Genomic DNA, 13,352 nt, shown 5'->3' with positions numbered 1-13,352 from the left:
ACTTTGATTACATGTGCCAAATACATTTCTTTTCCAGCAAGTCTATAAAGTCAAGGAGCGAAGGTTCTCTTAACATTTGGACTCTTAGATATGAAATGGACAGTTTTTAAGAAATATATCAGAAGCGGGGTCCAGCCGCGTGAACTGTCTTTTGCTCTTGCAGGCCTTGCTGGGCGACTCCTCCCAGGCAGATCTGGCCCAGTTCCAGAGCACCATTTGGACGGCCATCAAAGAGAAGTACAAAGCAGAGGTTAGTGCCCCAATCCTTTTTGTGCCGTGTAGTCAAGCAGGTTTTCTTCCCCCACCCCACCCGGTCAATGCAATGGGTTACGGGACCCTCTCAGGCGAGTGAATTTTATCTCTTAAAGACAAGAACAAAAAGACGTTCTCAACCAGAGCCAGAGCTTTTTCAGCCCTGGCGCCAACCTGGTGGGACACTGCCAGTCGAGAATCGGGTCCTGCAGGATTTATTGCAGTTCCACAGGGCCTGTAAAATGGAGGTATTCAGCCAGGCTTATATTTGAGGCGATGGCAGCTCGTCTGGCCCGTGCCTTGTTCTCCTCTGCTCAGTTTCTTGGCAGATTTTCACCCACCTACTTGTTCTGTCATTTACAGCTACTACATTCAAAATTGTTTAGTAGATGCCATCAAATGTCCAGTATTATTTACTGTTCTTTTAGATTTTATACATTAGTTTTATTGTAAAATTTTATTGTATATGTAATGTTGTCATAACCTGCCTGACCCTGCTTGTAGGGAGGGAGGGCTAAATATTGAACAAGGTATTAATCTTTTTATTGGCCCCAACAACATCAGCCGCACCATCTTGGGTTCATACTCCTGCTTATCTTCCAATGTGATTTATGCCATCCCGTGTCAGCAGTGCCCTTTCGCCCTCTACATGGGACAAACTGGCCAGTCCCCTCAACAAAGAATTAATAGGCATAAGTCTGACATCAGGAACCACAACATTCAGAAACCAGTGGGGGGACATTTTAACCTTCCAGGATACTCAGTTGCTGACCTAAAAGTAGCAGTTATCCTGCAGAGGAATTTCAAAGGGAGATTAGAGACTGCTGAATTACAACTGATAACAAAGCATCCACCTGGACTGAATTGAGACATAGGCTTCCTGTCTCATTATCAGTGCTGATTTCTCCACACCCCTCTCTGCATACCCCACTCTGTCAAATCATGCCTGCTATTGTCATTCACCGGCTATTGTCGTTCAGCATCTGAAATCGCTCCACTCTGCAGGATATAAGGACATATGGACTCACATTCTAGCTGTATCTGAAGAAGTGAGCTGTGTCTCACGAAAGCTCATACACTACCACAAATGTTGTTAAGTTTTATAGGTGCTGCTGGACTCTTGCTCTTTTCTACTTCTACAGACAGACTAACGTGGCTACCCATCTTGAGCAATCTTTTTATTTGTAAGGGCTCCCAAGGTACCTGTCAAGCAGCTATAGATGGAATAGCTTGGAAAAGGGCCCACATTAGATACACGTTATTTTTTTCCATTGAGGGTGGAAAGGTGACCTTGAATGAGTCAGTCCTCCCACGGCTGTGCTTGACGATCTTATGGAGGCCTTTGACCTCCTGCTGGAAAAGGATTCTGCACACTCACACCCTGGCCTTCCAGCACATGCCCTGCCAGTTTGGTGTAGTGGTTAAGAGCGCGGGACTCTAATCTAGAGAGCCAGGTTTGATTCCCCACTCCTCTGCTTGAAGCCAGCTGGGTGACCTTGGGTCAGCCGCAACAGGGTGATTGTCGTGGGGATAATAATAACATACTTTGTAAACTGCTCTGATTGGGCGTTAAATTGTCCCGAAGGGTAGTACATAAATCGAATGTTGTTGCGCTGCAGAAGCAACAAGAACAATTTCCAGAGCTTGTTTTCTTTTGTTTGTCTTTTGTCTGCAGAGGGGGAAGAAGTTTTACATATTCATGAAGGCTGCAGGACTATCAGCCCCCTTATTATCTTAGGACCCCAACCCCTATGGTCAAGGGGCTTGCTAGTTGTGCCTAGCGATCGATCATTAAGGACTCCTTTTGTGCTTCCTCCCTTGCAGAATAATTATCTAAACAACTAACATGACCTATCTGCTGCTCAGATTTAATTTCTTATGAGGTGAGGCTGGGACTTGAATGACACTTTTAGCAACTCTTTAAAAAAAATTTAAAAGACATTCTTGATTTCTTCGAAAGGCAAAACAGGGACAGAGACTTAGCAGGAACAGATTCCAGAAAATACTCATTCTTATTTATTTTATTTAAAACATTTCTGTGCTGCCTTTCCACACCAATCGGATCCCCCATGCAGTGAGCAACAGAACGTTTCACCATTAAAACAAAATTTAAAATAAAGTGTGTATATATAAATCATTAAAAACATAAACACCGCATCAAAACTTGGTGGGGGAGCACTAACAGTTACAGGGAGTATGCCAAACAAAACAAAAGTCTTCACCTGCTGGTGTAAGACAACAGTTGAGAGAGACAGACTAAACTTCTTGGAGAGGAAGTTCTAGAGTTTTGGTGCCACAGCTGAGCAGTTGCTACTCATCTCGCCTCAGATCATGGGTGTCCCCGTAGCAGGACCTCCAAAGATGACTGAAATGAATGGGTAAGTCCTGCTTGGAGTTCAGGAGTGTGTGTGAAGAATGAGGACCAGGTTAGAAGAATACTGAAAAGGAAAGCCTTGGTGACGCCTGCTCTTACCTTTGTACTGTAGATTACTGTGCCTTTAAGCACAGGATGGGAGCACTGTTTGATTGATGGCCCTCAACCCATTCTGCTTTTTCATCTTCAGAATGTAACAATAGGGGAGACAGCAGTCAAGTTATACAAGTCCCAAGCCTTACAGGGCTTGCAAGGTCAATACCAGCCCCTTGAGTTGGGCCAGGAAGCAAATTCAGTAGATGAAACAAGATTGGAGTGACATGGTCCCTGCTACTCCAGCCCACACTCTGGCCACGGATTTCTGTTCCAACTGTAACTTCCAGGCAGTCTTTAACGTAGCACACATTGCGCTAATTTGAATTATATATACATATACATACATACATAGACACACACACACTTTTATTAGACTGGTTGATACATTTTTTAAAATATATGACTTTAATTGCACATTCTGTATTGTATTAATACATAGTCTAGTTGATTAGCTAAGGAGAATATAAATAGGAGCCATATATAGAGCAACATTTTTTGGCAAAACTGTTCAGGATGTAGGTTTATAGTGGCTTTCTGAGGATTACAGCGTTTTGGAAGGTATTAATGTGGGATCCCGTCCTAATTACGGCAAAGTGAGCCCTTTGGCTCACTTTGTGAATTATCAGCGGTGAGTTAAGGTGAGTTTCCTGAGCAGGCTCCCATTGCACTTTTCCTCCTTGTGCCTCAACTTTTCAGAACTTTATGGGCAAGTCTGCAGAGCCAAGGCAGCAATGAGGCACGGGTTGGGCTAAGTACACGCTTTCCTTTCCAGAGTGCGGCTGATGTACAACCTCTGCCAAAAACCCCAGAAGAGGAGGATCAAGGCACCCAGCCGGACGTCCACGTGGACCCTCTTTCTCCTGAAGATGACTACGATGAAGAAGATGATGGAGAGGGAGAGGAAGAATCTGATGAAGATGCCATGGATGAGGAGGAAAAGGTATGCAACGGAATGGTTATTCCACGACAAAAAGGTGCGCTGATACTTCTCTCTCCTCCCTCCCCCAATTTAAATTCCTCATGGGCAAGTCATGCACGGAAGGAAGCGGTAGGATGTGCTGATTTTTGCATGCTTTTATCTGAACCCGTGATTTGCGTGTTTGTCTACAGGGAGCAGTATGACGGCGGGAGGGAGTGATGTGCATAACTGTGGGCCAGGGAGAAAGTGGGGAAAGGAAGGCACGTGGGGCTCAGGAATTCTTGTTCCCCCGGAGTTTCCTGCTGACACCACCTGCCCGTGTCCAAACCATGAATGCTGGAAGCTGATTTCATTTTCTCTCAAAATGAAAAGCAAGAGCCGGGCAACCAGAGCCTCAGACCCTGATGCCCGTGTTGCCAGTCAGCAGAAAGGAAATGTACAGGAAATGCCCCCATTCCAAGGAACAAAGAGCCCATAGCAACTCTGCCCCAACTCCCAGTTTACAGAAGGGCATGCCACCAGTGCCCCCAATTACAGAATTAAAATGCTGATGACAGGCAGACAGAGGCAGCCATTGAGCACGTGTCTGCAGCCCCCCACCCCTGGCTCTGCTGTCAGGGTGGCTCCCGTGCACAGAATACAGCCCACGAGAGAACAAAGGGACGAACACAGTGCCCTCCGTGGGAAGGAGCTCCGTGGGTGGGAAGAGCCCTGTTATGAACACTCTCCCAGGAGCTCTGCACGTGTGGGCTCAAGTCTGCTCTCGTAGGTGGGCTCCTTTTTGCCAGGCGCCCTCGCTGGGGAGGAGCTGCTGCCTCCCCAGCCGCAGCACTCACTTGCTTCTGTTGTTGACTCGGCAGAGACGACCCTGAGTAGAATGTGCAATTCCTCTCCTGCACAAGCTGATCAGAGCATCTTCCTCCAGCCACAGGGAGTACAGACAATGGGGGAAGCGAGAAGGAGGGAGGGACACAGCTGTACATTCACAAAAAAGCACTCCCTAATAGATGGCTGAAGAGACGCCCCCCAGATGGCAGGCAGGGTGCGGGTTTGGTTCCTGTAAAGGCAAAGCTCATCTGGTCAGTCAGTCGAAAAACAGAAGTTAGAGGCTGGACTAAAATCTGCAAGGCCCGCACACTCAGGCACATGCCTCCCGCCACCTGGTTCAAGCCCCGCACGTTGGCTGGGAGCCCCACCCCAGCTGAGATTTTGCTCTGTCGACCATGGCTGCTTGTGATGGGCTGCTTATGCGAACTGGTGACCCCTATGCCTGCCGTCTTGACCAGCCACTCGCACATCACCCTCTCCCTGCAGTGCTCCGGAAGCTCAGCACTGCCACTCCCTCACCTTCGACATTGCATTTGTGGTGCCGCCGCCTTCCATCCTGCAGGCTAGCTAGCAGTGATGGGGGGCTGGGTTTGTGCCACTTGACCCCCCACCCCCCCACCCCGTGCAAACAGCGGCGTGTCAGCTGCATGCTAAACATGGCCCAGTTCAGTTGGTACCAGGTGATGGTACTGGCTCAAATTTCATTTTAAATCAAGCTGAAAATTTCAGTTTTTTAAAAAAGTCTTACAAATTTTAAATCTGATATATTTTTTAAAAAAGCTTTATCCACCTTTGTTATGCTGGGGAAATTGCTTGCAAAACTTGCATGTGCAATCCTTCACTTTCTCTTTTACTCTATAGAATCAAAGGGTTAGAAGGGACCTCCAGGTTCATCTAGTCCAGCCTCCTGCACAAAGCAGGAAATTCCCAAACTGCCTAGTTAGGTTCTCCCGGTGAGGTATCATAAAAATCCCCAAAGTAAATCAATACTCTGAAGCCTCGTGGAGCCCTCTTGGATAGCACACGAACAATATAGTACTGTTCCTACTAAAACAACTGAAGGCCATTTTAAGTGTCTGCTCTCCTGTAATACCTAAAACTTCTCTGTGGTCTTGTTACACTTTCAAGCAAGAGTCTTTGACAACTTCTCGCTGTGTGTGTTGGATATTTGCCTTTGCACTTTATGGACATTTGTGCAATATGTTGTCGATGAACTGAGGACCTTTTATTGGCGCAAATGTTGGAGCACTGGCAGTTTACTATTTGAGTATATGTACCACCGAGTGAACGATTTATTTATGTACATGGCACTTTAAGAGGCTTTCTCCTTGTTGGTACGGAGTATAAACCTTATAGTTGAATGTGAATATATAAATGCCAGTATAGAAGTATACACTTTATTGTTACAAGTAAATATAAGACACTGATTTTTAACTGTTTTTACACTGTTATTTATTGTGAACATCATATACAATGCTTAGGAAGATTTCGTGGGGTAAACTTGTTGCGATACTCTCTCTTCTTTGGTATTTGGGGCTGGCACTGTTTGAGCCGGCCCTTGTATAGCACAATTAGCAACCTGGGCACTAACTTGGTTCTGTGGAAGTTATGCCAACCTGCTGCTTTGATGTCTCTGTAGGTTCCTCCAACAATGCCGTCATCCGACGACAAGGTGGTGGAGGATGAATCGGAAAAGATGCCCCCTTACAATGATGCTACACAAGCTCTGATTGATGGTAGGCAGTTTTTATCCAGTGCAAGGGGACTCGGTGATGATGTTCAGCAAAGCGCACGGACTTGCTTGGGTCGAAAAGAGGCAGCAATTCCCCTGCTTTCCATTGAAGATACAGTAAAAAATAATTTTGGTTGTGGCCTGGAGAGGTCAAGTTGGTGTCACACTCTTTATAATCTGTAACATGGAAACACCAGCTCCCTCCTTAGTTATTATATAGAGGTCAAAGTTAAGGGAGCCAGTTTGGTGTAATGGTTAAGAGCAGCAGGGCTCTAATCAGGAGAACCGGATTTATTCCCCACTCCTCCGCTTGAAGCCAGCTGGGTGACCTTGGGTCAGTCACAGCTCTCTCAGAGCTCTCTCAGCCCCACCCACCTCACAGGGTGATTGTCATGATAATAATAATAACACACTTTGTAAACTGCTGTGAGCAGGCATTAAGTTGTCCTGAAGGGTGGTATATAAATTGAATGTGATTGTTGTTATGCATTCAGAGTCTGTTTTAAGAGCTGGAGACCATCAAGCATCTTCCCTTCTTATTTGCTTTTGAGTGAAATTACCAAATTCAGCAGACAACATCATATGTATTCCGAATGCTGAATGTTTGCAAGAGGCAGTGACTGTGGACACATGCAAAGCGATGCCTGTTGATCCTAGATGCTCTGGTTGACTACTTAGGGGATTCCTGGTCTGTAGGTCCCAAGGAAGTTTGAATGGGAGCCTGCTGTCAAAAAGGAGGCCGGGGTCTTCCCCTGGAGTTTCCGGAGTACAGGAATCCCTGGGGATAGCAGGGAAGGAGTCTTCTTCCTAGGAGCAGGTGGGGCTGGGACAAGCCTTGACAGTTATGATGAATGACTCCAGGTTGTGTGCTGCAGAAGGCTGTGGAACGCTCGCGCTCCCTCGCGTAAGCAGCAGGTAGCAGGATGCAGTCGGGTCACAAGAGCCTAGAGGATGCAGATGTTGCTTTTTACTTGGATCTCATCGTTTGATTCGTAGCTCATCGTAGCTCCTAACAGACCAGAAGGGAAATCTCGCAGGGTAGCCTTGAAGGTAAATGGCTAAGGAAATGGTTGTGTGTGTGTGAGAGAGAAGCTTTTTCTCTCTCTAAAGCAGCACGTCCTAAGGGTTCATTTCCATTCCCCATTTCTTTCCTTTTCGTGCTCTAATCCTTCATGCACTGAGGTCACGCACACGCAGACACCCGTTTTAACATCTCTCGGCTTTCCGCATGGCTCCAGATGGACTGGCTGCAAAACCCACACGGCTTTGACATTTTCCAGAAATATTGGCACAGCTCCCCCTCTCTTTTGATGACTGGTCTAGATCACCTCCGTACCTTTCTTCTGAGCTCCTGCTGCCTGCAACTTTTTTCACCCTTGAACCTTTGTACAACAGGCTGCCTGACAATGAGGTAGTAACGGGTCCCCAACCTTTTAGACCCTGCAGGCTCCTTGGTAATTCTGACACAGGGTGGTGGGCACAACCACAACGTGGATGCCACAGAAGGCGGAGCCAGCCACAAAAATCTCAGGGGTTGTGGGGAGAATCTGTAAAAATTGGAAATGCAATTTCATGTGAGAAGTGCTGTTAGGCTGATTGAGGGAGGAGCTCTTGAGTACTTTTTAAAATTTCTGTATTTCCCTTTTCCATCTCTCCTCTATGATTTAACATAATAAAATTGGCTTTAAAAGAGGTTCTGTTTGCCTAGAGGTCCCCCTGACTCAGCCTCTGCTACTTAATACAGAGAAAGATGAGGAATGGAAAGGCTGTTGCCTGGAGCAGACGATGGAAAGCAACCCTAGAATCATAGAAACATAGAGCACAGTGCAGGGAATTCCCTAGAATTCTTCTTCCCCGAAGGCAAGCGCTGTGGCTTTTCTTTGTTGGGCTGCCAGGATTAAGCACCCTCACCCCATCCCCAAGGTGGTTGTTTTCTGGTGGAGGATAGAATTGGAGGGAGCCAGAGCTGTGCGTGAGAAGCCTGATCAGACTTACACATGGGGGAGAATCTCACGAGATTCCCTTACAAATGTGTTTTTTGTTTTGTTTTTTGTCTAGTACCCTTACTTAATGATAGGGTACACTGTCCCAGTATGCCCTGACCTGGATAGCCCAGGTGAGCCTGATCTCATCAGATCTCAGAAGCTAAGCAGGGTTGACCTTGGTTAGTAATTGGATGGGAGACCTCCAACGAAGACCAGGGTTGCAGAGGCAGGCAATGGCAAACCACCTCTGTGAGTCTCTTGCCATGAAAACCCCACCAGGGGTCACCATAAGTCAACTATGTCTTGAAGGTTCTCTACTACTACCACACTGGTCCCAGTTATGTTAATAGTATTATTATTTAGGCAGTATAATAAAGATACTATGAATTCTCCCACGTGAGCCAGAATTTAAGCAGAATGACTTCATTCAAATCTGAATTCAAATTAGACTGGAGCCAGAAAAGGCAGCACTTTGACTTTATGCATGCCTGGAAGATCTTCCTTGCCCTACTCATCGTTTATCTTCTAAATTAAGTTAGTTTGAATTCATTGCTTTCTGTGCTTAAGTATTCCGGCTGTGGCTCTGATTATCGGAAGGCTGTTTTCAAATGCAGCGAGTACTGAAAAGGAGCACTGGGTATCATTTTATCCATTGTTGTCCTGTGTCTGAAGCATTCTTGGTAATTTTATAAAGATTAGCCAAGATGCTAATTTTGCACATAACTAAAACTGGAATTGAGAAACCAGGGACTATACCAAGGTACTTGACAGTTCCCCTTTTCTGTGATCCCTGCAATCGGTGCTCTGGGATCCTTTAGAGGAAGAGAGGAATCAAAACCTGATAAAATTGGAAAGGCTTACGAAGTGCCAGAATAGAAACTGCTTATGTTTGGTAGCTGTTGCCACCAATCCTTGGAAAACCAGAGGGATGCTTCCAGTGCCGTTTATAGCCTCGTCTTAGCCTTTTTTAATGCTTCCTTGCCCAGGTTTCCCCCGTACATTCTGCCTCCTCTTGTGTTGGCTTACAGCCTAATGAAATTATTTAACACGTGGATTCCTCCAGAAGCCTGTAGATGGTGCAGACGCGCTCTAGATAGCCTTCATTTCCCAGCATGCACTTTAACACAGGTTGGGATGATAGAAGTACCATCTATTGAAAATTGGATACAGAAATTGCTGTACATGGCAGAAATGGACAAAATGACGAGAAAGTTGAGAGAACAGAATCCAGAAGAATTTTTTAGTGATTGGGGGAAGTTAAAACAGTATTTGGAAAAGAAGCGGGACATAAAGGGAGAATTATGGTTGTTAGATAACTATTAAGCTTACAGAAAGGAAGAGATACTGATCTTTACAAAAGAAGAGGGGAGATAAGTTAGAAATATAATGTAATTGATAGTTTGATGTTAGGTTTTGCTTAATTCAATATATATTGTCTAAGTAGCGTATTAAGACAGTTAAGAATAGAAAAGGAGATATAAGTAGTAGGTTTAGACAGCGGGTTGGAAAACTGTTGGAAGTCTTAGATTAAGGGGGGGGAAAGGGTGGGAGAATATGGAAATGAGGGTTTCAGTTGAAAATCTGTAATATTAATCTTTACTCACCCAATAAAAATTTCTTTAAAAAAAACACACACACAGGTTGGGATGATTTTGGCAACTGGAGCACGTTCTAAAATGAAAAGGGGGGCGGCAGTAGTCCGTGGTTGAAGTTTGGCGATCTGATTCCCTATCTCCATGACCGAGGAAGAGATTTCCTTGCAAAATAGAAGCGAGCCGTTGATCCTGAAGAGATGCCACAGAGAGTAGCATTGGGTTTTGCTGTTTCCTGCTTGACAAAAGGAGTTTTCTGAATTTATTATTAGAATTGTATAAATTGGGTAAACCTTGGGTTGGAAGGAGGAGGAGGAAGGGCATTTTGAAAATCCAGTTGTAAGTAAAAGTGTCTTGCATTCTGAATTAAACCTGCCCAGATCCGACAGAGACATGAAGCCAAAGAAGCAGCCAAACAGATGAAGCTACTCTCCTTCCATACGCTCTAGTTTGGGGCCGTGCTCTTCCCTTTTGCTGCCAGGTCATAATGTTGGTGGGATACTAGAATCCACACCCAGGTAGAGTTGTTCTTTGGAGATGAGTCAGACTTGGGGAAGCGGGGTTCCTCCACCCTCGCCCTCACAATCACCTTTTTCATCAGAAAAACTTGACATTCGGGGGCGTGCTGAAAAAACTACCACGAAGTGTAATGTTAAAAGTAAGGTTTTAGTCTCAAAAATGGAATAGTCTGTTTTACATAAAAGCCTTCAATCTGTATCACTAGAGAGGATAGTTCTTAGGTGTTGCATAGACATATTCAGCACTCAAATCCTGAATGTGTTTCTATACGTGGAGGAGGCCGCCATTTCCTGAGAGGGGCAGACAAGCCCTTCTTTGCTTACCGTAAAACAAAGATGTACGCACTTAGATAGCTTCCAGGGCAGCTGTTGGCACTTTGTCTCCTGTTGGGCTACGAATGTCATTTTACTTGTAGAAAACTGATGCATTTATATTCTGCCGTTTCATACGTCGTCGTGAATGGTGCAATTAATAGATGCTAACTTCAAGCTGTAGAATAGATTTGGGTTTGGTAAGTGTTGGAATGGAAGCGGTCAAGAAGTGATTAACACGAGGTTGCAGAATGACTCCCAGGCAGAGGTGGATCTCTGCCCACCGAACTGTAGAGGCTTTTGAATGTAGGTCTGTGCTGTGGAGGCTGCAGCAGACCTCTTTAGGGCAAAATGGATCTCTGCCCTGGGCTGCCCCATTCGGGCATGTTCCGAGGCATACTCCTTTATCTCCATACCTGTAGCCCTTTTCCTTGCATTGTGAATTCCCCTCTAAGGTTAGCACAGGAGGGTCTGCCTGGAGTCTTCCTGCCATAAAATGTTGCCTTCGCTGCTGTCGCTGAAGACCAGTTTCATCCAGCACATGACAGGCCCAGTTTTGAGGCCTGGCTTTGGTGAAGGGAAATCAGTCTGTTCGGACTTTTTGCTTTGTAACTCGTCTCTTTGGCTGTGTGTTTTTCAGCTGCCCAGAAGGCCCGGGAGCAATTCGAAGAGGCAGACAAATCCCTGAAAGATATGGAGGAATCCATCAGGTATGGCTTTGGGCTTAAAACTGCAGCATTTTAAGGGGGGAAGGGGGGCTTCCTTGTGCAGTTTTTGAGTTGCTGGTGCCCTTTGCATCCCCTGACTTCCAGCACGCTCTAAAGCATATCCAGGCAATACTTCAAGAGCACCCACACCACCAACTAGGTTATTCGCGATTGATCAGAATTTATATAACATACCTGTAAAACTGCTTTTCTGTGGATCATGCAGATCTCATACAACTCACCAAGTTATATAGCAAGATCCCTCCTGCCACAACCCAAGCAGGTCCGTACTGCTGGAGAGGAAGGGATTTAACTCTCTCCCTGGCTTTTTTCTCTAACTGCATTTCCCCCATAGAGAGAGGCACGCCGGCTGCCTTTTGCTTCATACCCCCATCTTCTCTCTTTCCTCTCCCGGTCACCTGTGCAAGGCTCAGTCTGAGGCAATCTCTGCCAACCATGCACAGTTTCTTCTAGAGCCTGATTAAGGATGTTCGTGATTCCTTTATTTCTAAAGACAAATGCTGTTCGTAATCCCAATCACACGACGTAGAGACCCCACATCTAGCTTCATAGCACTGCCTGCCTGACGTGACTCCTTCCCTCCCTCACATTCTTCCCTCTGGTCCCCAGCAAGGGTTGCTTATACCCAGGGCCAGATGGGTTCCCCATGTTTTGTCTTGGCAGGACCTTTTAAAGCTGCCTTCTGTTTCTAGGACTGTTGGGCTGTATTTCGGTGCCCTGGACCTAACCCGTGAAGCCCTGCTCCCTCCATGGGCCTGGCTTCTTGACCCTCTGCCAGAACAATTATAGGCTATACACCCCCACTTGCAATTTATTTTTTTAATTTCTTTTTCATTTTCAAATTCCTTTATCGACGTTCTTAAAAAGTTCATAATACAGAGATTGCAATGGATAATTCAATTTACAAGAATATCGGTGCAGTATAATAATTGAACATAACCGTGTGCTAGAAGAAACTAACGTTGGAGATAGAATACATTACAAAAACATCAGAAGAGTTTAGCTTACCAGTCATATGTAAGATCCCAACGTATTTTAGGCGGTGAGAGCCTGAGAGACATAGGAAGGTGGTAAAATGTCATGTTTGCTGAGGTACGTCAGCAGTGGAAACCAATTTTGAGTGAATTTGACATGGGAGTCCTCTGTATCAGATTGTTTTAGACCTTGGGAGATTTTCTCATATATAAAAAAAACTCCCATAATTTTTTGTGCCATGTTTGAATGGTGAGAGAACAATCGTCTTTCCATTTAGCGCAATTTATGAAAGTTCAGTGTGGCAGCGTTTCAGAGCCTGCCGTGGCTAGCCCAATTTTGTCAGAACTTGAAAATGAAATAAGATCGGCCCTGGTTAATACTTGGATGGGGGACCACCAAAGAAGTCCAGGGGCGGGCAAGGGCAAAGCCACCTCTGAATAACAACTAAATAAATAAATAAAGTTAGGCAGGGATGTCCGCTGAGGATCAGCACACCTTCCCAGGTTCAGGGCTGGTGCATCCATTGTGGTGCTGGCAGCTGCCTTGAGCACTGACTGGGGGGCGGGGGCGCACGCTGTGGGGCTGGTGGCGGCAGCGTTGGCGGCTGAGTGGAAGGGCTGGGAAGCCACTCCTGTGTGCCGCCCCAGCCACCAGCTGCACCTGGCCCGCAGGTGCCCAGCCAGGAGCGTGAGCTGGCAGCAGCAGCGTGGGGCAACTGAACAGGCAGCCTCTCAACCCTCCCACTCAGTTGCCCCATGCTGCTGCCGCCACCAGCACACAGCTGCGGGCCAGCCAGGCGCAGCTGGGGCGGTGCGGGGCAACTGAGCGGGAGGGCTAGGAAGCCACCTGCGGGCCATCCCAGCTGCCTGCCTCGCCAATGGGGCAGCTGGCTCACAGTGCACACCTGCATGATGATGTCACACACAGTGATGTCATCACACACCCCTGAAGCTGCCCCTGGGTGCAGGTATCTGGCCTCAGGCGCCAGAAAATCTGACACTGGCCCTGCCCAGGTTCCATGGATTTGTGTTTTGAAAATCT

The 13,352-nt window shown here is 46.3% G+C and overlaps 1 protein-coding gene across 1 annotated transcript in view; it reads left to right on the top strand.

Annotated features, from left to right (window-relative positions):
* Positions 1-13,352, top strand: part of PRKCSH (protein kinase C substrate 80K-H) — a 46,520-nt gene that overhangs the window by 25,130 nt on the left and 8,038 nt on the right. Inside the window, exons 10-13 of the mRNA XM_055003355.1 lie at positions 164-250; positions 3,495-3,662; positions 6,109-6,205; positions 11,249-11,318. Of these exons, the coding sequence (XP_054859330.1) occupies positions 164-250; positions 3,495-3,662; positions 6,109-6,205; positions 11,249-11,318 (422 nt within the window). The remainder of the gene's footprint in view (positions 1-163; positions 251-3,494; positions 3,663-6,108; positions 6,206-11,248; positions 11,319-13,352) is intronic.

This window comes from Eublepharis macularius, chromosome 19 (assembly GCF_028583425.1).
Source record: "Eublepharis macularius isolate TG4126 chromosome 19, MPM_Emac_v1.0, whole genome shotgun sequence".
NCBI lineage: Eukaryota > Metazoa > Chordata > Lepidosauria > Squamata > Eublepharidae > Eublepharis > Eublepharis macularius.
This window is presented reverse-complemented; position numbering and strand designations above follow the sequence as displayed.